We start from the raw sequence: 22,580 nt of genomic DNA, 5'->3' as shown, positions 1-22,580 counted from the left end.
CTCCTAGTCAAAACCTAGCGTCCATTTTTCTCTTTCCTTCTATTTGATATCAGAGAACCTCTTTTGTTCTTGTTTTAAATATTTTTTATATGATTAGTTACAAGGCATACTTCATTTGTCATATGATATTTTTCTATGATTGCTAAATTTGACCAAACTCTTGAAAACTATTATAAAAATTCATTTGCTGTTCTAGAAAAAGATTCTAATAGTTGGATAGAAAATAACCCTTACATTGAAATTTTAGAACGTGCCTTATAGATTATAGAAACTGAATTAAATAGAATTAATATTGAACAAGTAAATTTAAACATTTTAATAGAAGAAAGGCAAGGCAATTTAAAGCTTCCTGTAAATTACACATCTCTTTTACCTCATGAAATAGAAAGAAAAATAAATATTAAACATTACGCTTTTACAAATTTACCAGTATTTAATTTTAGAAGACATAATTTGCAATATTATAATATTAATAAACAAAATAAATTATTAGACAAATACGAGAATTTAGTATTACAAATTACAAATAAATTAGAAGATCTAGCAAATTAGTTTATGAATTTTCAGCGATTAGATTATTTGGACTTAGAAATTAGCCATCAGAAAAAGTAAAAATTAAATTTGACAGAAAGAATAAAGATTAGTTGTAATATCGAGCACTTAGAAAATCAATACAAACATATTCCACACACTAGCAATAGTCAACAAAACTTTATAGTAGATTTATTAATTAATTTAGTACAACATTTAGAAGTCAATATAGAAAGGCTAAAAGAGCTAGTATTAGGACTAGGCAAATTCTTCGAAACAAATAATATTAATACATTAAGAAGAAATTTAGATTATATTAAAGAATTATTAACATATTTTAATAGTCAAGTTAAAAGATTTCCTAGCAAGAAATAAATAATCAAATTAATTCAATTATTAGACATAAAAACACATAATCCAATAGAATTAGAAATTAAACATATTGTAGAAAGTTTAAAACTAGAAATAGAAAACATTAAATTTACACAACGAGACTTACAAATTCAATTAGATGCTATAAAGATAATTGTTAGTGAATGAGTTTAAATAAAATATTAATAGAATCTTTAGCAGAATTAAAACGAGAAATTCCACACTTAAATCGAGTAGGTTATAGTTATAGAGAATTTAGCCAAGAAAGTAATAATATTCAACAAGCACAAACTAACACTATAGTTAAATTATTAGTTAAAATCAATAATAGGCTAGAAGACTTAGACAATAGACTTAATAGACTAGAGAACAATTTTCAAACCTTTAGGAAAAGATTAAAGAATTCGTATCTCATCTAGAACTTAGCAATTGTTTAGATATGGATTCTTTATTTTTTCTAAAGGTTTGAAAATTGTTCTCTAGTGTATTAAGTCTATTGTCTAAGTCTTCTAGCCTATAGTGTTAGCTTGTGCTTGTTGAATATCATTGCTTTCTTGACTAAATTCTCTGTAACTATAACCTACTGGATTTAAGTGTGGAATTTCTCGTTTTAATTCTGCTAAAGATTCTATTAATATTTTATCTGAACTCATTCACTAACAATTATTTTTATAGTGTCTAATTGAATTTGTAAGTCTCGTTGTGTAAATTTAATGTTTCTATTTCTAGTTTTAAACTTTCTACAATATGTTTAATTTCTAATTCTACTGGATTAAGTGTTTTTATGTCTAATATGTTTTGACTAGGAGAAACTTGTACGTGGCTTGTCATACCAGTAGTGCAAACTGATCTAGTCCCCATTCAGGTTGACCATCAAAATATACGTTGCTGGTTTCCCGCCTATATGCAGAGTATTCCCAAAAAAGCTTTATGAAAACTTTTGGAAGCTGCTTTACCAAAAACTGGCCTTTCAAAGTTCATTTAACTGCTTCTGAATACATGCATGCTGAAAACACTTTTAACTCCTGACTCACGCCCAAAACGCCTTCTCAACACATTAACGGCTAAACGGGCCAACAGAGACTGTGTTTAAAAAGAAGTTTTTAGAAAATCAATAGAAACTTTTAATAAGTTTTTATTGTTTTTTGTCAAAAATAAAAACCTTAATTTTCAAAAACTTTCCCTCCAAATTTTATTTGCTGCTAAATGATAACAAGGACCGCTTTGTGTTAATGGTTTGAATATAATTTATATTTTCATTAACTCGGCTAGACTTATGAACTTGAAAGCTAAATAAAAGTAAAGAGTAAAACTACTTACTTGATAATTGATTGCTAGTTACTTGTCTAAATAAATTGCTAAGTGTTTTTGGAAAAAGAAACTCTTATTGATTTTGCTTTTGAGTACAAGTTGAGTTGCTCTCAAAACTCTCGTTCTCGACTCCCTTTGTACATAGACTTGAAACTATGTATATACAACTCAAGACTTTGGACCATTATTGACATGAGTATTGACATAGGTTACAAAAGACAAAAATTGAAAGTGCCACTTTACATGTGGCGAGAAGCCAACAATTAATTGAAATCACATGACTCTGACTACTTTAACTTTTCATTGACTTTGACTATTTTTTTTTTAGTGGTGCCTCATATCGATCCATCATTTCATCAACCGCTTCAGCTATATCCTCATCCAAAGACTGATGACTCATAGCTTCTGATTCATGTCCTGATGATGGCATGTCATTTATTTCATCTAGCGCCTCCAAGTATTCTTCACGTTTTTACAGATTATCAATTTTAATTTATAGTGAAGGAATGAGTAGCTCCTCACGGACAAGATGCTTTTGGGCTATGATTGTATAATATTGTGCTTGGGCGATAATCCTATCATGAGTATGTAACCACTTATAGAAGGCTGCCATTTCATGAGTTCTTCGATATAAATCTTTTGCAGAGAAGTTGGGCCTATCATGATAAAATCTTCTCTTGTACTTTTTTGCTCCTTCGCAAATAAAAATGACATGATAGGCTGGTAGTATGACACTAGTTTTGGTTTTATTAATTACTTGAGGTCTAGGTGGTATAGAATTAAAATTGATTACTAATGGTGCTTGTCTTATAGTGGATAAGACTATGTTTAGGGTTGGTGGAAAGAATTTAAATCTATCTTGGCTAAAAATATTAATGATTCATATCATTCCAAAACTAAGGGCTTTGTATAGAATGTCTTCATTGTCTATAGTTTTGGCTAGGGAGTAATCAAAAGAAATAGTAGGAAAATTATGTCTAACTGCAGTAATATTGTTTAATTCTGACCAGCTGGGTCCAAATTCAAGAAAGAAGTTTAACTGGCTATCAAACAATTGGTTGGCTAAAGAAACAAAATCTGTGTACAAGTTTTCCGCAATTTTTTCTTTTACTATGTCTATAGCATCACCAAGAAAAGATAAAAGTTGTTGTATTTTATTTAATTGTCCTGCTGGGGTATGGCCAAATAATTTATTTAATGGCTGTTCTAGTATAAGGATTTTATGGGTTTTGTGGGTATTTTGGGTTTTTTATGGTCTAATAACAGAATTTGATATTTATTTTGTAATATAATATTCTGTCTAATTAATTCTTCTTTAGCATTTTCTAATGCAAATATTTTTTGTCTACATGCTTGTAGTATACTGTCTAAATGATATCAAGTATCATTAAGCTTTCTAATTGTTTGTGTCATCACTTCACAATGATTACAAAATTGTATGGATGATGATGATGATGCTACTGATGCACTTTCTAAGAGATTATTTGACTGTCTAGATGAAGAAGTTGATGCATTATTTAAAGGATTTATTAAATGACTAACATGATAATTTGGCCCTATGTCATGTCTAGCGAATTCTATAGCTTCATGAAATGTATAAAAGACTATATAATATGGATCAGGATAATTGATTATCAAATCAACTACCTCCCCCCATTGACTATATATTCTTGGTTGTCTACATCTAACTAATACAAAAAATACAAAGTGATTACTGTCTACATATTCATTAATTTGTCTAAAATAATGCATGAGTGCATTGGCTACCTTTAATTTATCATCTGGGTTATTAACACACCACAAATTGTCTAAAATGCATTGTTGGTTGTCTAATAACTGAAACTTGCCCTTAAAACTTAAATTTGTTCCTGATGGGAACTGTCTAAGTTTTATTGGACCGAAATTCATATATCGCTTCATTCCTGCAAAATAATTATTAATTTATCAATCTTCAAAGAATATTTGCTAATGTATTATCTTTACCTACTCTGCTAATGTATTATCTTTACCTACTATATGTTCAAATTTTGTTTTATATCATCTACTAGTTATTACTTCTAAAAAATATATTCATCTTTTACTAATAAAAGAATTTTTCTTTTGTACTTTTTTATAAAATTCTATAATATTATTACAATCAGTTCTAATTGTAAATGTGTCATTTTGTATATACAAATGAAATGAATTTAAAGAATTTATTATTCCTAAAATTTCTAATTTTGTACTAGATTTTCTACCTTCTATTTCTGTAAATGTACCGCTAGTATACATTGTTATTTCTTCTTTATCCTTAGAACTATCTTTATTGGGTTTTTTTTTATTAATGTTCCTACCCATCCTAAGCTACTAGTATCTGTTTGTATAATTTTATAATAACTGTCTATTGGTAATGCTAAGGGTTTGAGGTTTTTAACTATTTCTTTAAGTTTTTTAATTAGTTTTATATCTTCACTATTAAAATATTTTTGTCCATTTTTACTTAATTTATTATATAAGGGTCTTATTGACGTACTAAGATTTGGTATAAATTTTCCACTATAATTTAATAGTCCTAAAAATTTTTGTAATTCTTTTGTGTCTTCTATTTTATCTAGAAATTCTAATATTTAGCTAACTATATGTAGTCGTAATTCTATTGTTCCTCTGTCTATTGTTAATCCTAAAATGTCTATTTTTTGTTTTAATAATTCTATTTTCTTTTTAGAGATAACTATATTATTATTTTTGAAGCAATCTAAAATTTTGTGTAAATGAGTAATTTGCATGAATTTATTCTAACTAAAAACTAAAATATCATCTATATAAACTATACAAAATTTTGAATAAGGTTTTTAATATTCTATCCATTCTAGCTTGAAATACTTGTGGGGCGTTTTTAAGTCCAAATGGCATAACTAACCACTCAAAATATCTTTCTAAACAACTAAGAGCTGTTCATTGAACATATTCTTCTTGGAGTCGCATTTGCCAAAACCGCTTTTACAATTAAATTTAGAAAAATATTTAGCATTCTGTATATAATTTACTTGCTCGTCTTTATTGGGCATTTTATAATTATTGTCTAAAGTATTATCATTTAATCTTTTATAGTTTATACCATTCTACTTTTTCCTTGTTTTTGTTCACTATGGTTATTTACAATAAATGCAGGGCTTCTATGTCTACTGATACTACTCTTAATAACTTTTAATTCTAACGATTCATTTATGTTCATTTTAAACTCTTTTCTATCTTCTAAACTATAAGCTAAATCTTCTGTCTTTATTGTTATGTCTAGATTAATGATTTCTAATTTATATACTTCCTTATTATCTTTTCTAATTGGGTTATTTCCTATTATTTCTAACTTTTCTAATTCTTCTACCTTTTTTTCTAATTTCTTCAGGCCATTTTTCACATTCTAAACACTCCACTTCTTTTTCTACATTAAGTATATCTTCTAAGTAGTTGTCTATTTCTTTGTCATCTAAGTTTTCTATTTCATGTGCTAATTCTAATTGACTATTGCTAGCTATGTCTTTTGTGGTTTCTACTTTTTCTTCTTTTAATAAAGAATCAAAAAATTATGTATCTATGTCCTTTTCTACAACTAGAGTTTTCTTTTCATATGGTAAGATATATGTTTCGTATTTAAGTTGAATGAATTGTAATTTTTTAAAGAAATTTACTCCATTAGTAGTTATTAATATACTACCATTATTTCCTAATATAAAATTTATATTCTACTTTTTGATTTGAAATAAATGTTTGTGGCAAAAATGAGTTTCACCATTTATTCTTATTGGTCTATTATTTATACATTATGTAATTTGCATTAATTCTCCATTAAATTGTCTAATGTTTACAAGGTTTCTAAGTTTATTCCTATTTTCTTTGGGTACTAAGTTATCATGTATAATACATTTATTTGCACATGTGTTGTGTCTATCATTGCTTTAGTGTAAACAATTTCTTTTTTAAATAATAATTCTAAATCTATATTTATTAATTCACTACCTACTCTATTTATCTCTATTGTTTCATCTTCTATCTGTTGTTTATCTTTACAATTATTACAAAAGAATTTTCTTGTGCTTGTGTCTCTATGTCCTAATTCAATTTTTTTACTACAATGTGTATAACTTTTACCAAAGAATGAAGTATAAGTTTCAAGAACATTAATGTCAATTTCTAGTTCTATGTCTGATTCTAATTCTAAGCTTGAATTACTATTAGTGTCTGATTCACTATTACTGACTATACATATGCTATCGTTATCAGATAATTGATCTATATTAAGAATTTCTTCTATATCTAAAATTTTTTCTTCTATATTATAATTATCTAATTCTAATAGATTGACTTTTTTATTTTCTGGACAATTTGGCTTAATGTATCCTTCCTTTCCACACAAAAAACATTTATAAGTTTGGTTCCTTTTGTATACTTTTTTTAAATGTCTTCTTGACTGTTTGTTTATTATTATTATATTTAAAGAATTTCTTTTTATAAAATTTTCTACTATTGTTTCTATAAGGTGACTTATTTTGACCATATCTTTTCCTATGCTTTCTATATTTCTTATGGCTAGCATAACTAGGATAATTACAGCCTAATGTTTGTACTTCTGTCATGTCTATACATATTTTTCTAAATTGTAATTTTATCTGATGTCTATGTTATTCGTCTTCACAATATTCTCTAATCCCACCTCTAACGTATTCTATTACTGATAATTATGTAGCATAATTATTTATTCCTTGTGTTCTTTTTGTTTTAAACCAATTAATTAATTCATTGTGTAATTTTTCTCTTATTTTTCTGGTAATTTGTCTACAACTTTTAATAATAAATCTTCATCCAACTTTGATTGTTATGAGTGGCTATCTGGGCAATGAACTAAATGCCCCCTTTTTGGATGAAATGACGCAGCGGCTTCCATTCAATAACGTGATTATCGCTTTACATACAGTTATTTTAACTATTTTCGAGAATGAATAAACCTCTCAAACGCGCTGAAAGAAACAATATCCTGGTATAACAGATACATACCACAGAAAATTGCTCATGAAGAGTTTTGGTTCGTCAGACAATAATCCATACCTCCACTGTCCCTACCATACCACTCCATGTCAACAATGGCCTCGGGATGTATGGATGTACTTTCGCACATATGCTAAAGGGACTCCAAGATTTTCATTACTATCGTTATCATTATAATTCCAGCCAGAGTGACAATTTGATGGGAAGAAAAACATGAATCAGTCAGAGCCATTACGTTGCTAATAATGAGCTAGTGATTGTAAATCAAGAGGAGTCAATCTACCCCAAAATCAAAGAAGTAAAAAAACATATTAAGCACATACGTCCGATAATTATATATTTATATGTATGAATGATTTCAAGCCAAGACTCTACTATTAGTGGAATGATTCAGCACAAGATTTTTCACTCATTAACATTGGAAGTAGGGTCAACTGACCAACGTGTGTGTCATACAACAATACAGACGAATAAATAAAAATCCATGCACCAAAAAAGAGAACACTTTAAATCATCGGAACCAGCTTATATTCATTAGATTGTATGCATGAATTATATGAATTATTCACATGCTTTTCAATCCAACTCACTTATACATGTATGAATTCTTGTGTTTTCACATTGATTCACATCATCATCCATGAATAAAACTGGTTTTGAAACATTCAGAGATCAACAATGGTCTTTAGAATGGAACAAAATTTATATAATTGGCTAACAGGTTCAAACTCAGCCCAGAAAATCAATTAACCGATACTAAGCTAACCAATAAGCCATTGTTCCAAATCGGTTAACTAGTAGATAGGTGGCAGTTTTTCACCACCAAATCAAAAATCTAACCATAGCGAACCAAAATCCCTAGAATTGACCTAATTTCTGGCTTACTTTCTTCTTCTCACTCCAAAAAAAAAATTCCCCAGTTTGAATCTAAAAGCTAGCCCAACTGTCCTCCAAATTCAGTGGACTTTTGACGTTTCACATCAGAAAGCAGGCATCGAGCAAGCACAACATGTTTCCAGTTTTTGTTTCCAGTCATTAACATTAGGAATGAGACCAACCAATGTGCAGACTTCTATCGTGTGCGTTTAATGTTTACAATACATCCATTAATCAGCAATTCAGCGTTGCATAAAATAACAAATACCAAACAGAGGAGTGCAAAAAATTATTCGACTAAATTTTTATCCATTACTACATAAAACTGGTTTTGATCGAAAACAGAAAGTGCATTTTCAAAAGAAACTAAGCACATGGAACCATCTAGAACAGAACAGACAGAAACAAGCAGACAACTTATCTCACAAAGACTGGACTTCTTCTGAATTTTATAACCAGCAAGGGTACAGCCATCCTCAAGCTGCTTCACAGCAAGCCTCTGCTGGAATGCCTTCCTTATTCTGAAATGGTTGATCCAGTTTTGATAGATTGGTCCTCAGCTCTCTGCTTCAAGGGTGGGTGAGGGTTTTCACAAAATGCAGACAAAGCACAGGATGAAATGTGGACTCTTTCTGAATATTATAGTCAGCCAAGGAACCGCCATTTCCCAATTGCTTACCAGCAAAGGCCAAACTTTGCCCGTCCAGTGGGAAACATGGCCTTGACATTATCAATTGCATCTGAACTCTCTATCTCAAGAGTAATCATCTTCCAGTGAGGGTTTTGACAAAGATCTGCATGCCTCAATGGCAAAAACACTAGATATTTCACTATTCAAAGCATGAACCTCAGACAATTATAGATATGATAGCCACCAAACAGATCACATTCTACAATCAAATTCTGTGATTCCATGCGACATACATGGAACATCAACAAAGAAGCATCAACAATGCCCCCACAATATCGTCAGAGCTGAGAAATCAAGAGGGCGAGATGAAGGGTGGACCATGGACTCCCTCTGATCACATAGACAATATTTTTATGCGAGCAACAAGTTCAACATTTGAAATCTAAGAAGCAAGCGACCCCTACCGCCTCTTCCTGTTATGATCTGGAACATCAAAGCCAGCAACCTGCCTTGATTCAAAAGGTGTAACAGCAAAAGAAACTTGCAAACTGAAATATACTGATCCTAGACTGTTTGTAAACAACAGAAGAAAGCACGCTGTGAATGCGTATATTATGAATAATGGAAACCTATGACCTACAGCATGTTCTAATTCAAACAACAGAAATTTTCCAGCATGTTCTCATTCAAACAAGTGAAATTTTCCAGCAAACATAAGTCAATCTCTTAACCAGCACAACCACAGTTGCCATAGACATGTTACCTGGATTTCTTCAGACAGCAATTGTATCTGTTCCTCCAGAAATTTGCACGTCAGCCAATGAGTGACGATTATGCAGGTTCAGTTCTATAGGTCTGGATTCCTCTCCAAATCAATTAAAATAAAATCTGCTGGAAATTCATTCTCTAAGCAAGACTAGAATTGATAAATGTGAAGTAGGAACAAACTCGGGGATAAACCTAGGTCCCGACCATTGCTTCATGTCAGATAAACTTAAATAGAGAGAGCATACAGATATTTGCAATTGCAACTCAACCCACATTTTGTAAGCGTGCGATATCAAGCCCAGATTTCCAAAAAGGAATAACAAAGTAAGCATGTAACAGGCACAGGATGTTTCGATCATTGACACCAACGCACACTCATTGTTCTTTTCTGTGCGTACAACATACACCATGATAAAAGAATCAATGGAAAATAATAGAGCATAGAAAATTATTTAAACTAATTTTTATTCATTACCACATAAAACTTGATGTGACAAAAAGACTGAAACAGAAGCAAGACTAACAAATGAAAAATAAATATTACTGCTACAGCAGAGCAGAACAGACACGGCGGCAAGCAGATAACATTCTTAGAATTCACCACCACGAAGGCGGAGCACAAGATGGAGGGTGGACTCCTTCTGAATGTTATAATCAGCTAAAGTACGGCCATCCTCAAGCTGCTTCCCAGCAAAGATGAGCCTCTGCTGATCTGGTGGAATCCCTTCCTTGTCCTGAATCTTTGCCTTAACATTATCAATAGTATCTGAGCTCTCCACCTCCAGAGTAATAGTCTTCCCAGTCAAGGTCTTGACAAATATCTGCATACCACCCCTCAGGCGCAGAACCAGATGAAGGGTCGACTCCTTCTGGATGTTATAATCCGCAAGAGTCCTTCCATCCTCAAGCTGTTTGCCAGCGAAGATCAAACGCTGCTGATCCGGTGGAATTCCTTCCTTGTCTTGGATTTTTGCCTTGACATTGTCAATTGTGTCTGAGCTCTCAACTTCCAAAGTAATTGTTTTCCCAGTAAGGGTCTTAACAAATATCTGCATGCCTCCCCTGAGACGAAGAACAAGGTGGAGAGTTGACTCTTTCTGAATGTTGTAATCGGCCAAGGTGCGGCCATCTTCCAACTGCTTACCGGCGAAGATCAATCTTTGCTGGTCCGGCGGTATCCCCTCTTTGTCCTGGATCTTGGCCTTGACGTTATCAATCGTATCCGAACTCTCCACCTCCAGAGTGATCGTCTTCCCAGTTAGGGTTTTGACGAAGATCTGCATACCACCACGGAGCCTGAGGACGAGATGAAGGGTTGACTCCTTCTGGATATTGTAATCAGCCAAGGTGCGGCCGTCTTCCAGTTGCTTGCCAGCAAAGATCAGCCTCTGCTGGTCCGGGGGGATTCCCTCCTTGTCTTGAATCTTCGCCTTAACGTTATCGATCGTGTCTGAGCTCTCAACCTCGAGGGTTATCGTCTTCCCGGTTAGGGTTTTGACAAAGATCTGCATGCCTCCGCGGAGACGAAGGACAAGATGGAGGGTTGACTCCTTCTGTATGTTGTAATCGGCCAAGGTGCGGCCATCCTCGAGCTGCTTTCCAGCGAAGATAAGCCTCTGCTGGTCCGGGGGGATTCCCTCCTTGTCTTGAATCTTCGCCTTGACGTTGTCGATGGTGTCGGAGCTCTCGACTTCGAGAGTAATAGTTTTGCCAGTCAGGGTTTTCACGAAGATCTGCATGCCTCCGCGGAGACGAAGGACAAGATGAAGGGTTGACTCCTTCTGGATGTTGTAATCGGCCAAGGTGCGGCCGTCCTCGAGCTGCTTTCCAGCAAAGATAAGCCTCTGCTGGTCCGGCGGAATTCCCTCCTTGTCTTGGATCTTGGCCTTTACGTTGTCGATGGTGTCCGAGCTCTCGACTTCGAGAGTAATAGTTTTGCCGGTCAAGGTTTTCACGAAGATCTGCATATCGAACAGAGCTTTTTCTTGCGAACGAAGGAAGAATTGATAATTGTTGCGATCAAGATGATGAAATGATGAGTGAAGCGCTAGAGGTTCGTGCTTGGTTATATAGCAAAGCTAACCGACTCGTTGAACGGTTCAGAGAAGAGGGCGAATTTCTGATATGAAAAGGAATGGTCCAGATTAGTCGGTCGAAAGTTTGATGACGTAATTGCCGACCTTTATTGAACTATCCAGAATCTTCGACCGATTTGTGGTAATAAAACGGGAATTGGGCCAACGAAGTTTTTCTTAATTGGGCCAATACCTAAACTCTCGCTGAGCGGATTCTAACCAATGTTCAATTTTTCATAGTCCGTGGACCAAGTCCGGTTCAAGTAATAGGCTCTCGATTTTGCTTTTATTGAAAAATATAATTTCAGAAAATAAAATAGACTTTCCTCTTTTTTTTTTTGAAAATTACATCCTAATATTTTTAAGTGTAAAAAAATAGTTTAGTGAGGTGGAACTCTTAGACCTCTTTTAGAATTAAGGTTTGGCAGCTGTGACTTAAAAGTAACAGTACTCAATTATTAGGTAAATAATAACTGCTATAACTTAAAAGTTAAGGGTCTGTTTGGAGTAGCTGCGCTGGGGCTCCCCATGCTTTATTCTAGGGAAAAACGCTCTCTAAGTTGATTTAATTTCATACTTATATAATGAAAAATCTATTATATCTCTACTAATTTTATTAAAATTATTATTTAAAGACCGTATTCACTATATTTATTTTATAGTTATAATTTTTTTTACAGTAATTATAATTTAAAAGTTATAATATTTTGATACCAAACACAGACTTACACTCCGTTTGGTATAATTTTTAAATAAAACTTATTTAAGTAGAATTTTTATAAATAGAGTTTTTATCAAAAAAAAATTAATTATTTAGTTGTCTATAAGAACTTTTATTAAAAATTTATAAAATTATTTTAATAAACAGGTTTGTTAAAGTTATATTATGAAAAAAATACATAAGATTGTCGAATAAATAAAATATATTTTATATATTTTAATATTTAAAAATAAAATCACCTAATCGGAACTTTTAGACTGCCGTGAACGTCGATTTAAAGGAGGGTGAAATGAGAGACTAATACCTCAGAGTCGTTTTAATTTCTGCGTTAATAGACTGATTAAAATTTAAAGACAAACCTATTGTAACACGGGTTTACCGAGTTTTCATTGGAATCAAATTATGAGCTAGTTTTTATTAAAAAGAAATATCTTTTAGGTAATTTCAGTAATGCCTAAATATGCATTTCCCTCAGTAATGCCTAAAAATGTAAATACATAATAGGGTTATTAAGTGCCACTAAGTACCCATAGTGCAATTCAAAAAATTTCTAGGAATTTTACTTCTATTTTCAAAGCAGCTTCCCTCAAAAGAGTATGACTAGTTTTCACGTTTTCAAAAGCAATATGGTCCATTATTTTATCCAACACTACGCCATAAATGACATAGAAGCATATGCACCTAAAAACACATTCTTATAACAAAAGGAAACAAAATGGCATTGAAATTTAAAGGCTCCAAATAATAAGATGGAAGCCTAAAATAAATGGACTGGCCTTTCACTAGCATTCCCTTTGACAAATTTTCTTAAAAAGTTTGTTTTTCCTCCGTTTGAGGGAATATCAAAATATCATTATACATATATACAGGAATCATAAATTGTAAACAACAGAAAGAATATACTTATTCCTTCTCACTATCAGCCATAACTGAAGCTTTACAGATTGGACATACGTTCTTCATTGAAAGCCATTTCTTGATGCAGGTCACATGGTAGTCATGGCCGCAAGATTTCAGTGTCCCAACATCATCCATGTTCTTATATTCCTCCTGTCAATTAATACAAAGTTATTAGAGCTAATAGAAGATTCAAATGTAAACCTCCCCAAATTAAAACCAAAGCTCAGTCTCAAGAATTGTAGAGAAGAGACCAAACATACACAGCAAGCAAAGTGCTCAAGTTCTATTTGCATGCTCATATCTACTTCATTCTCTTTAATTATTACATTTTTTCTTTTTCTTTTTTAAAAAGAAAGAAAAGACAGTGTTCGGAGCTAATTACAAGATTACTGTTTCAAACAACATCGAGTTATCCGAGTCCTTACCAGGCAAATTACGCAATTCCCTTCCTCCTGCATTTGATCAGCTGAACAGTATATTGATTCTGTCAAGCACCTGGATATCAAATCTTCTGACAGGCCTGTGCTGACACTCCCAATTCTTTCCCCTAAAGCCAGCAATTCCTGATCGGAACAATCATTCAAGATGTTTCAGGATCCAACAATTTCTACGAATAAGTCAAAATGTAATAGACACTGGAAAGTTATAATAACCTCATAAGTCATGTTGTCTATGTCTAGCCTCATGTCCCTGTGCTGATCTAACATACCCCTGGACCCATACAAAGGTGAGCGGTCCACAATCATAAAACCCTGCAAATTGAAGAGGAAAGTACGAATATGAGTAACAATAATAAACATGGAGGAATATTTGTTTATTGATATACTGACTCCATATATCTGAAGTATGGTTATCTGTGTGTGTGTTCGGTGGGGGAGTGGATGGTTGTTTAAATGATTCACTAGCTTGCCTATAATAACAAAAAATGAAATACTGTATTTCTAATTAGAATGACTGCTCTCACAAGTAGCAAAAATACAAAATTCCTCCCCAAAAAGTGCATACCTCAGAAGAAAATCGCTCATGTAGACTTGGTTCATCAGAAAGTGAGCGATATCTCTCATTCGACATCCTTGATCTACCACTCCTATCACTATGACGCCATGCTATGGCAGACAATGGCCTTGAATGTCTGGAAGAGTAACTTTCAGCTACCAACTGCATCCCTTCATCTGAAGATCCCACATGTCCCAAATGCACAGTGCTTGAAGAAGCCCTGAAAGCCGGGCTAGATCTCTGTGAATAACTACTGCGAACACCCCTCACAGACTGATTTGGGGCACCATGAAAACTTTGAGAAACAACAGGATTTCGACCCAAAATTAAATCATGATGAAATGCCCCAATCTCCAAAGAAGCATTTGTTGCTGTGCTTCCAACGATGGAATCATTTGTCTCATGATTAAAACCACCTGAATCTGCAAATTCCCAACAAGAATCTTATAATTAATAAGAAATCCAATGTATGTAAAAGAATATTGTGCCAGTAACTACCTGAAACTTGAATCCTTCCATGAGCAGGAGCCATTCTATTATGGGGCCACTCCCTTGTCAAGGCACTAGAATGCTGGAGTGAATGATCCATTGAGCTAGAATGGTCATGATGGACTGTTGAAAAGGAACTGTGGGGAGGATTGATGGATAAATGTGCTCTGGCAATGTTGGATTCTAAATCAAGTGCAGACCGGCTTCTGACATTCCTCATAGAACCCTCACTCCTAATTGAGAGGGCACTACTTCTGTAATTGGGAGCCATTGAAACACGATCCCAAGGCATGTGTTGAGAATCCATATTTGGTTTCTCCTGCCACGGTTCAGAAGGTATAGGAATATCAGAGGAACTTCCAGCACCATAATATCTGCTTGTGCTGCCTCTATCACAAACTGACGGAACACCAGGGCTTTTTCGCTTATGAGGCCCTCTTCCGTTGGCCATGGTAAGATCAACTAAACCACCACCCTCAATGCCATGAAATGTCTGTCTTTCATAGTTTGAAGCAGCAGCATGAGGCACATAATTCTCGGGGACTGGATAAAAGGCTCCAGCATTTGACGGATGCAGAAAAGGATCGTAGGACGGGCCCGAAGCATCTGGTTGGTAATGTGGTACGTCAACATTGTGACTTGAAGTAAACCCACTTGAGCTGGGTGCAGGGTTCCAATGGGGAGCAACATGCACTCCTTCTAGAGACATATTGTCCCCTGAAAATAAGAAAGAGCCATTTTCAGCAGTGCCAGCCCTGGCTGCAATATAAATCCAATAACATAAATCTTGAGCAAGAAGATTGTTCACAAATCTCCACAGAATAATTGTTCAACATAATATCAGATCATATGACATCACATGTTTATTACATCCTTTCTTAACCAATTCCCGTCCATGAAGATGCAAATAAACGAACACCTCATCAAGGCCAAAACAAGAATAGTTGAGATTATTCAAAAAATCAAAATTTGTTCCGTCTGTAATGCAAATGCACAAAGACAAAAAATCCCACAATTTTGATGTGACAATCATCACTGAGTAAACAGTTCAGTATTACGAAGACGTAATTTAATTTTTTAAAAAAAGAAAAATAACTTATATTGATACAAAATGAACCAGAAGAACACTAAACCAAAAACCTGATAGAGGCATTAATAAAAAGACTACAGAAAAATCAAAAACTTTAATAGCATCTAAATCAAAAACCCTAACTTCTCCGGCTAGAGCTGTTCTATTGATTTACAAACCAGTGATGTGAAGCCATAACTACATGAAAAATAAGCTGACTTTGCATAAACAAGTAGCAGACATGTCTACACCTTCACATCGGCAAAGCCAAATACAGTCCCAAACTCCCACTGATTTAATGTGCAATTAAAGATATTGAAAGTTTCAGTACCTAAATTTGCATAAGGTTGCTCTGTATGCAAATGATTCCAGTTCTGATCATGTCCACTCTCAAACATTTGTGATGTGCCAAATAAATGTCTATGCCCCATATCACCTAAGCGCCAACAATAAATTATATCCTGGTGTCAAAATCAACCTGCACAAGAGAGGAAAACATCTCTAACATTCAGAACATGATAACAAAATCATATACTTCTAAGAAAATATTATTAGATCCCAAACCACAATATTATTGTCTCCACCAATAGAACATTCAATTATAACAAACAACTTAATCTTCAAACATATGACTTCATAATTATACATTTAACTATCAAACTTCAGAAAATTTTCAAACTTCTGAATAATATTACTTTAAAAAAAAATACCAATCTCAGTGTCAATTAATTTATTGACAATCAACTTCAAGGTTTAATTTAATTATCTTTTACTTCTTCACCCATCTTACATCAAGCAGTTAGATCAGCAAGTTACGTCGTAAAAAATGTTAATTATCCAAAATCAAGGTACTGAAACTAACCATCACAAGTTAGGCAGTCCTAAAAGCATCACAGTTTATCCTTTAAAAAGGTAAAATAGTGTATCCACTATTTTTTTCACGATTTGAAGATGAGTTGCAGATATAACTCCTTCAAAGTCTGAGCCCATAAACAAAGAAAAAAAGTTTCAAGAATAATAGCATGCCAAGATAATTAATTAAATAAAGATGTGAAGTCAGGCACTAAGTACTCACTCTATAGACCTCTATGTTGCAATAGGAGCTAAAGATTTATTAGTAGAAGGATCAGGATTGGAGCTGCTGACAGGATCAGCCTACCCTGTCAGCCTACCTGAATTAGGATCAGAGGAGGCAAAGTAAGGGAAGTAATGGCGTCACCATCTATAATTCTTTCACTAAACAGAAACTTACTATTTTCTTTCTAGTCTCAGCACCTGAGGCTAATATTGAACCACAAAAAGGTGTGGAAGTTCATAAGGGCACACCAGATGAAGAAGAATAGTCTTTCATTTCAATCAACCTCAAGGCAAATCAGAGGCAGAAGAGAGCCGTCATTCTACCCACCTTTCAAACCAGTCATAAAACCAAAGAAGAGAAAAATTTCACAAAGTAACATCATGATAAAGTAAAATTTGTCTGCACCAGGAAAATTAATAGTTGTAATCTCAGTATGAAGATGCAACAGAAAGCTAGAGGTGAAAACGAATGGAACTGACTTTGGTCTGTCATAGAAACCAAGGAGCATTAAAAACATAAAAATACACTTTAGCAGGTAGAGTCAAGGAGGGTGTTTTAAATACTACACAATGGAGTTCAAATCTCTTTTTGTAACAACAGAATGCAAAGTCTCAACAACCGTCCAACTACTAGAAAGACAAATCATAGCTGTGAATCTTCGAAGTAGAAAAATGAGCCCTATAATAATCACCTCCAATTCTTACTAGGACCAAAATCCGGAAAAAGAAATAACATTTGATTTTCCAAATTGTAAAAGTTCTAAGAAAACATTTAAATCACTTATTTGGATTGGAGCCATGAAATTTTTAGCATCAATGTCAAATTGAAAAGTTAAGAGCAATTTACAACCTCCCTAAGCACAGTCCATTCTTTGTAATCTCATCACCATTTTTACAATAATGGTTACAAAGATACAGAGTAGTCATTGTTTATGCAATAGGAAATTCTAATTTCAATAACTTAGTCTAAGTGAGGTAAATGAGATGTTGCAGAAATAATTAAAAAGATAAACAACACTGTTACATTTTAATTGAATCATAAAAACTTCATAAGAAACACTAAAACCAGTACAAGTGCATTTGAACGTACACTGTCAGACTGGAATGCCACTATTGGAAAGAGCCAGTGAGTCAAACACATATTGGAAAAGACTCTAGATCCTAGATGAAAATGAATTAGACCTATAATCCTGCCCAATCCTGTCTTCAAATCAATAAACAAAAAATTAGATTTAGTTAAACCACTGTCAATGATATGAAGGTAACCAGAATTTTATACACAAAATTAAAAAATGATAATCATTGATCACTTAATACAAACAAAGAACGTAACCAAATAAAAAACCCTGTCATTTTTGTATATTTTCAACAACTCTGAAGCAGAAGATCAGTCAATATAACCACATCAATACATTGCTTAAAGTTGCAAGTCTTCACTAATTAAGAGTATTAAATCTTACAACAAATCCACTCTCAATAATAAGAAACTGTTCTTTAAAAGATCAAATAAGATCAAATGCCAACGCATTTTATCAACACAAATGTGAAGAAGTTCACTATCAATGCTCTGGCAAGTACAGATTACAGGAGATGCATTACCTAGAACAATATACATAAGGAATTCTGGAGGTGACACAAGTGTATCACACAAGTTTACAGAAATCTCTCTCTCTCTCTCTCTCGCTCTCTCAGAGTGAGTCTTGTCAGTTAAAATACATCCTAATACACAACGGGGGCATTCTCTTGGCAATTGTTCTTCAATATCATGCAGCAATTGTCAATGGAAAAATTTACTATGTATTTTTATTTTTCTTTCTTTTATAATGAGAAGACAAGCCTCCGGTCAAAAGGGTCAACTGCACTGCATCTAGGAAAGGACTATCATAACATACAACTTAATTACTGGTCACAACTACAATTTCTCCTCCACACTCATCTACATCAACCAGAAGGCACCAGGCTATTTCTCATTATTCTTTTATGTTATCAGCAAGATGATGCTATAACTATCCCTTACTGGGATCAGGTCACAATAAGACTAAGAAGAGAACAGCCACTTAACATTTATATCTGCAAACACATACATCCACCCAAGAACTAAATCCATACCCGGCCACAATGCAAGTCCCACTGAGTGCCTTCCGCCATCACCAACAAATGAAGTTTCTTTAAGACACTATCAATTCCACTTCACCAAAAAGATAGTGGACATTCAATAAAAACAAAGATTTTGTTAAATCCAACATGAAACCCCATATTCTCTGGCTTAGAGCAACAATAATTGGCCAAAACCCATCTACCAGTACGCCACTTATTAAAAAGTTGATTCCCATATTCTTACAGCCATGGAGATGCCCCAGTAAGTTACATTAACCAATCCAAAACATCATATGAGCACTGCATGCCACATGCTAGGAATGAAATACTCAGTTATGCTTAGTCCTTTCAAATCAATCTCACTCCCTAAATTCCAGGCAATACACTCTTAGCCAAACCTCTTGGATCATTAATATATATCTCAAACATAAGAGATCTAAAGATCATAGCATCCTCGCATAATCACTAGGTTTTTCTCAATACAGCTACTATTTCATGGACAACATGACGCTGTTGTGAAACCAATTCCAATGAGGCCTAAGAAGTCAGAAATGGAATCTCTACCACCATATAATTTGCTCTCCCCATGGAGAGGTCAATATGAAACGCTCTTGAAATTGCAGTACAAATGATAGAATATTCTTCAGAAAATACAGGTGTGCAATTCATATCTGTTCTTCAGTTGCCCCAAGACCCAAAAATTCCTGCAACATCATTTGCAATTCAGAATATGTAAACATAAAAGACTAACTGAACCATCCACCAAGTAAAGCATCCTACTTACGGCTGGCTCAAAGAGATCAGTCGCCAAATGTTTTATAATACTCTGCAACTTATAAACCAAAATGAATTAATGCTCCAAGAATGGGGCAAGGTATTTGAGCGTGTGTTAAGATTAGACAAGATAATGAGGATCAGGATATTTAAAGAGAAGGCAAGTTCACTGACCTACTTAACCACTGACCAAAACCTACAAGGGATAGATACATATATAAATGCATTTCTTACTATTGTTTGAAAGAAGTGTCTGCTCGAACAATAACAGGGAGCTCACAAAATCACAGCTTCTCACCGGTAGATGTAGGCGTGTTATAGTTCCAAAACCTCCATACTAGTTAATGTTCATTTCTGTGCCCTAACTCAAGACACATGAGCAATATTGAACAGATCATCAGAGCCCCTAAACCTGCATAATAGAAACCGTCTAAACCTAGTTGATGCTAAGGCAATCATGATTAAAAACCAGGACCGAGGCTATCTGCTATAGTCCCTCATCCAACAAGCATTGATAAACTACCAGCAATGAAACAGATCTTAATCGTTCATTTTTATTCTCTCAGATTATTAAAAACAATCAGACAATTACAAGCAATAACAATAATCCACCATTATCAATAAAAATAAAAAATTTCAAATTTCAAATGATCAGAAGTTTATATTCAATCCACATCATAGCAAAAATTTCTCCACCACTTGAGATACAACATATGGCAACGACAATCGTCATCATCGTCGTCGTCATCATCATCGCGGTGACGATGATAAGAATTCTAAAACATTTCGTATTTTCTCGAAGAAAGTTGTGCTTCTATAGATAAACTTAAAACACGTGTGCGGTTGATAGCCAAAACGCAACAATCAAAAGCGAAAAACGACAAGTCAGACAGAGAGGTGGAAAGATCAATCGTAAAAGTTAGAAGCTTGATAAAGAAAACGACGATCGGACAACGGATAAAGAAAATTAAATTTTATACAAAAAAAATAAAATTGAAGGACCGAATAAAAACACGCGCGTTGGTGACCTTCATCTGTAATCAATGAGGAAAACTCGCCGGAGAAACGTACCTTGATATAAATTAAAGAGGCGGAGGCGTGCCGTGCCTGAAGGAAGAATCGGGGGAGGATTTTATTTTTTTCGGCAGAGTTTTAACGCGAGAGAGAGAGAGAGAGAGAGAGAGAGAGAGAGAGAGAGAGAGAGAGGTGCTGCAGAAAGAGTTGCGTTGTGTTATTGAAATGAAGACACAGAAATAAAGCGCTGTCTGTGTAAAAATATATACTAATTAGAGGAGAAAATTGGCTAGTCTGCCTACCTTCACCGGCAACCGATTCAATCTGTATTTGAACTCTTTATTTATTATGGTTACATCCTTTAAAGTCTCTGATATTATTAAGCCATAAATTTTACTCGGCCCCTTGTGGCACTTTGGTAAATAACTTCTTTTATTAAATTAAAATTGACTTTTTTTAAACAATTAAAGTAATTAAAATTTTTTATTTTAACTAGAGATAGCAATCGTACCCGAAACCTGCTCAAACCTATCCGCCAAAACCCGTTCGTTACAAGTAATTTTACGGGTTACAAGTAGGTTTAGCGTCACAAATTAAAACTCATACTAGACTCCAAACGGGTTTGATACATGTCAAATATCCAACAGATACCCGTATAGGTGTCTGCCAACACGCATTTTTTTCAAATATTTTTTAAAATGTTAATAATGTTAATATTTATTATATTTATTATATACAAATTAATTTCATTATATAATTATGGATTATTATATATTTTTTATAATTTTATTCTTTAGATTAGTGATTAGAAAGTATTAGTGTTTAGAAAATATTAATCTTAAATCGTTATTATAGGAATCGTGTTGGATGAGTGCTAATAGTGGTGAATGAAATGAAGATTTTTAACTCTTGGAGCTTGTTTTTTTTTTTTTTTAGAGTTACATGAGACTATTACTCATATTACATGATAATACAATTGATATTTAGAATCAAATAATTATTGGGACTAGTTTACATTAAATCTTATATAGTACTGTCCATATTTTAACCATCTATAATATTCAAGAGATGTCAACTTTACTCACATTTTAAAAGAGATAAGATTGTCTTCACTTAAATTTGAGGAAGGAATTAAACCCCTCACAATGCTTTTGTGGATATTCGAACCACTAGCCGAGTTCTTGGAGCTTGTGTTGAATAAGCATATGAGATGATAATTGTTGCACTTTGCAATGATGCTACTTTTGCATAATTGTGTTGTTACTTTTGGATATTAGTTTGTGGATTTTTTTCTTTTTTAATTGAAAACACTTTTACGGTTTGATGGATTCATACTTAAATTTGAAAATTAGTGTTGGATTGATGTTAAAAATTAAATTTTCTATTTATATTGATTAAATTTAGAATTGAATTTTTTATATAAAATTTTAGGCTATTGTTATAAATTTACGTATTGAGTTATATAATTTAAGTTTTTAAGTTTTATTGACATTATCTTTTAAAATTCTTCTCTTGAAGTTTTGATTGATGTCTTACTCGTATTTTATGTTTGAATTAAACTAATCTCTTTCCAAGATTTTTTTTTTTTTAGACTGATTAATCATCAGATTACTGCATTACACAGATATTTACAACAACTGCTTATTGTAGCAGAGGTATTACACTGATATTTACAATCAGATATACATGATTGGGACTTACATTATTACAATGAATTCTATGAAGTACATGCCCAATACAAATAACCCCTCACAGGAGAGGATGTCCATACTCCACTTGCATTTCGCAAGGGAGAAGGATATAAAGAACATTTAGCCCCCACAATGCTTTTGTGGGGGCTAGAACCGCTGCCCTCAC

General features: G+C 33.5%; 1 protein-coding gene and 1 pseudogene across 11 annotated transcripts; both read right to left on the bottom strand.

Annotated features, from left to right (window-relative positions):
• Nucleotides 1-8,386: 8,386 nt before the first annotated feature.
• LOC18038444 lies at nt 8,387-11,570 on the bottom strand (annotated as a pseudogene). The gene is made up of 2 exons (XR_002904844.1): nt 10,113-11,570; nt 8,387-8,914 (listed from the first exon to the last, which is right to left on the bottom strand). The product of XR_002904844.1 is annotated as a polyubiquitin (transcript).
• A 1,444-nt stretch (nt 11,571-13,014) lies between these two features.
• LOC18038443 (probable E3 ubiquitin-protein ligase ZFP1) lies at nt 13,015-20,948 on the bottom strand. Of its 10 annotated transcripts, none has more exons than XM_024182015.1 (10): nt 18,948-20,948; nt 17,929-18,038; nt 17,014-17,238; nt 16,837-16,933; nt 16,093-16,239; nt 14,702-15,451; nt 14,213-14,625; nt 13,861-13,959; nt 13,633-13,770; nt 13,015-13,357 (listed from the first exon to the last, which is right to left on the bottom strand). In XM_024182015.1, exons 5-10 carry the CDS (start codon nt 16,190-16,192, stop codon nt 13,211-13,213), a joined length of 1,647 nt encoding a protein of 548 aa, XP_024037783.1. In that variant the 5' UTR covers nt 16,193-16,239; nt 16,837-16,933; nt 17,014-17,238; nt 17,929-18,038; nt 18,948-20,948; the 3' UTR covers nt 13,015-13,210. The 10 variants fall into 10 exon arrangements, with proteins under 10 accessions (XP_024037783.1, XP_024037784.1, XP_024037785.1 ...); XM_024182016.1 differs by having other exon boundaries at nt 17,929-18,042; nt 20,781-20,948; XM_024182017.1 differs by having other exon boundaries at nt 20,781-20,948.
• Nucleotides 20,949-22,580: the final 1,632 nt, after the last annotated feature.

This window comes from Citrus clementina, unplaced genomic scaffold, assembly GCF_000493195.1.
Source record: "Citrus clementina cultivar Clemenules unplaced genomic scaffold, Citrus_clementina_v1.0 scaffold_6, whole genome shotgun sequence".
Classification (NCBI taxonomy): domain Eukaryota; kingdom Viridiplantae; phylum Streptophyta; class Magnoliopsida; order Sapindales; family Rutaceae; genus Citrus; species Citrus x clementina.
Note: the sequence above shows the minus strand (reverse complement) of the source record. Positions and strands in the feature narration are given on the sequence as shown.

Excerpts from the sequence above, each read along its gene's own strand:
- LOC18038443 (XM_024182015.1), bottom strand. The coding sequence starts at position 16,192 with ATGGGGCATAGACATTTATTTGGCACATCACAAATGTTTGAGAGTGGA. Across the intron at positions 15,452-16,092 it reads GCAACCTTATGCAAATTTAG|CCAGGGCTGGCACTGCTGAA; the intron begins GTACTGAAACTT and ends TTTATATTGCAG. Across the intron at positions 13,358-13,632 it reads GGAATTGCGTAATTTGCCTG|GAGGAATATAAGAACATGGA; the intron begins GTAAGGACTCGG and ends ATTAATTGACAG.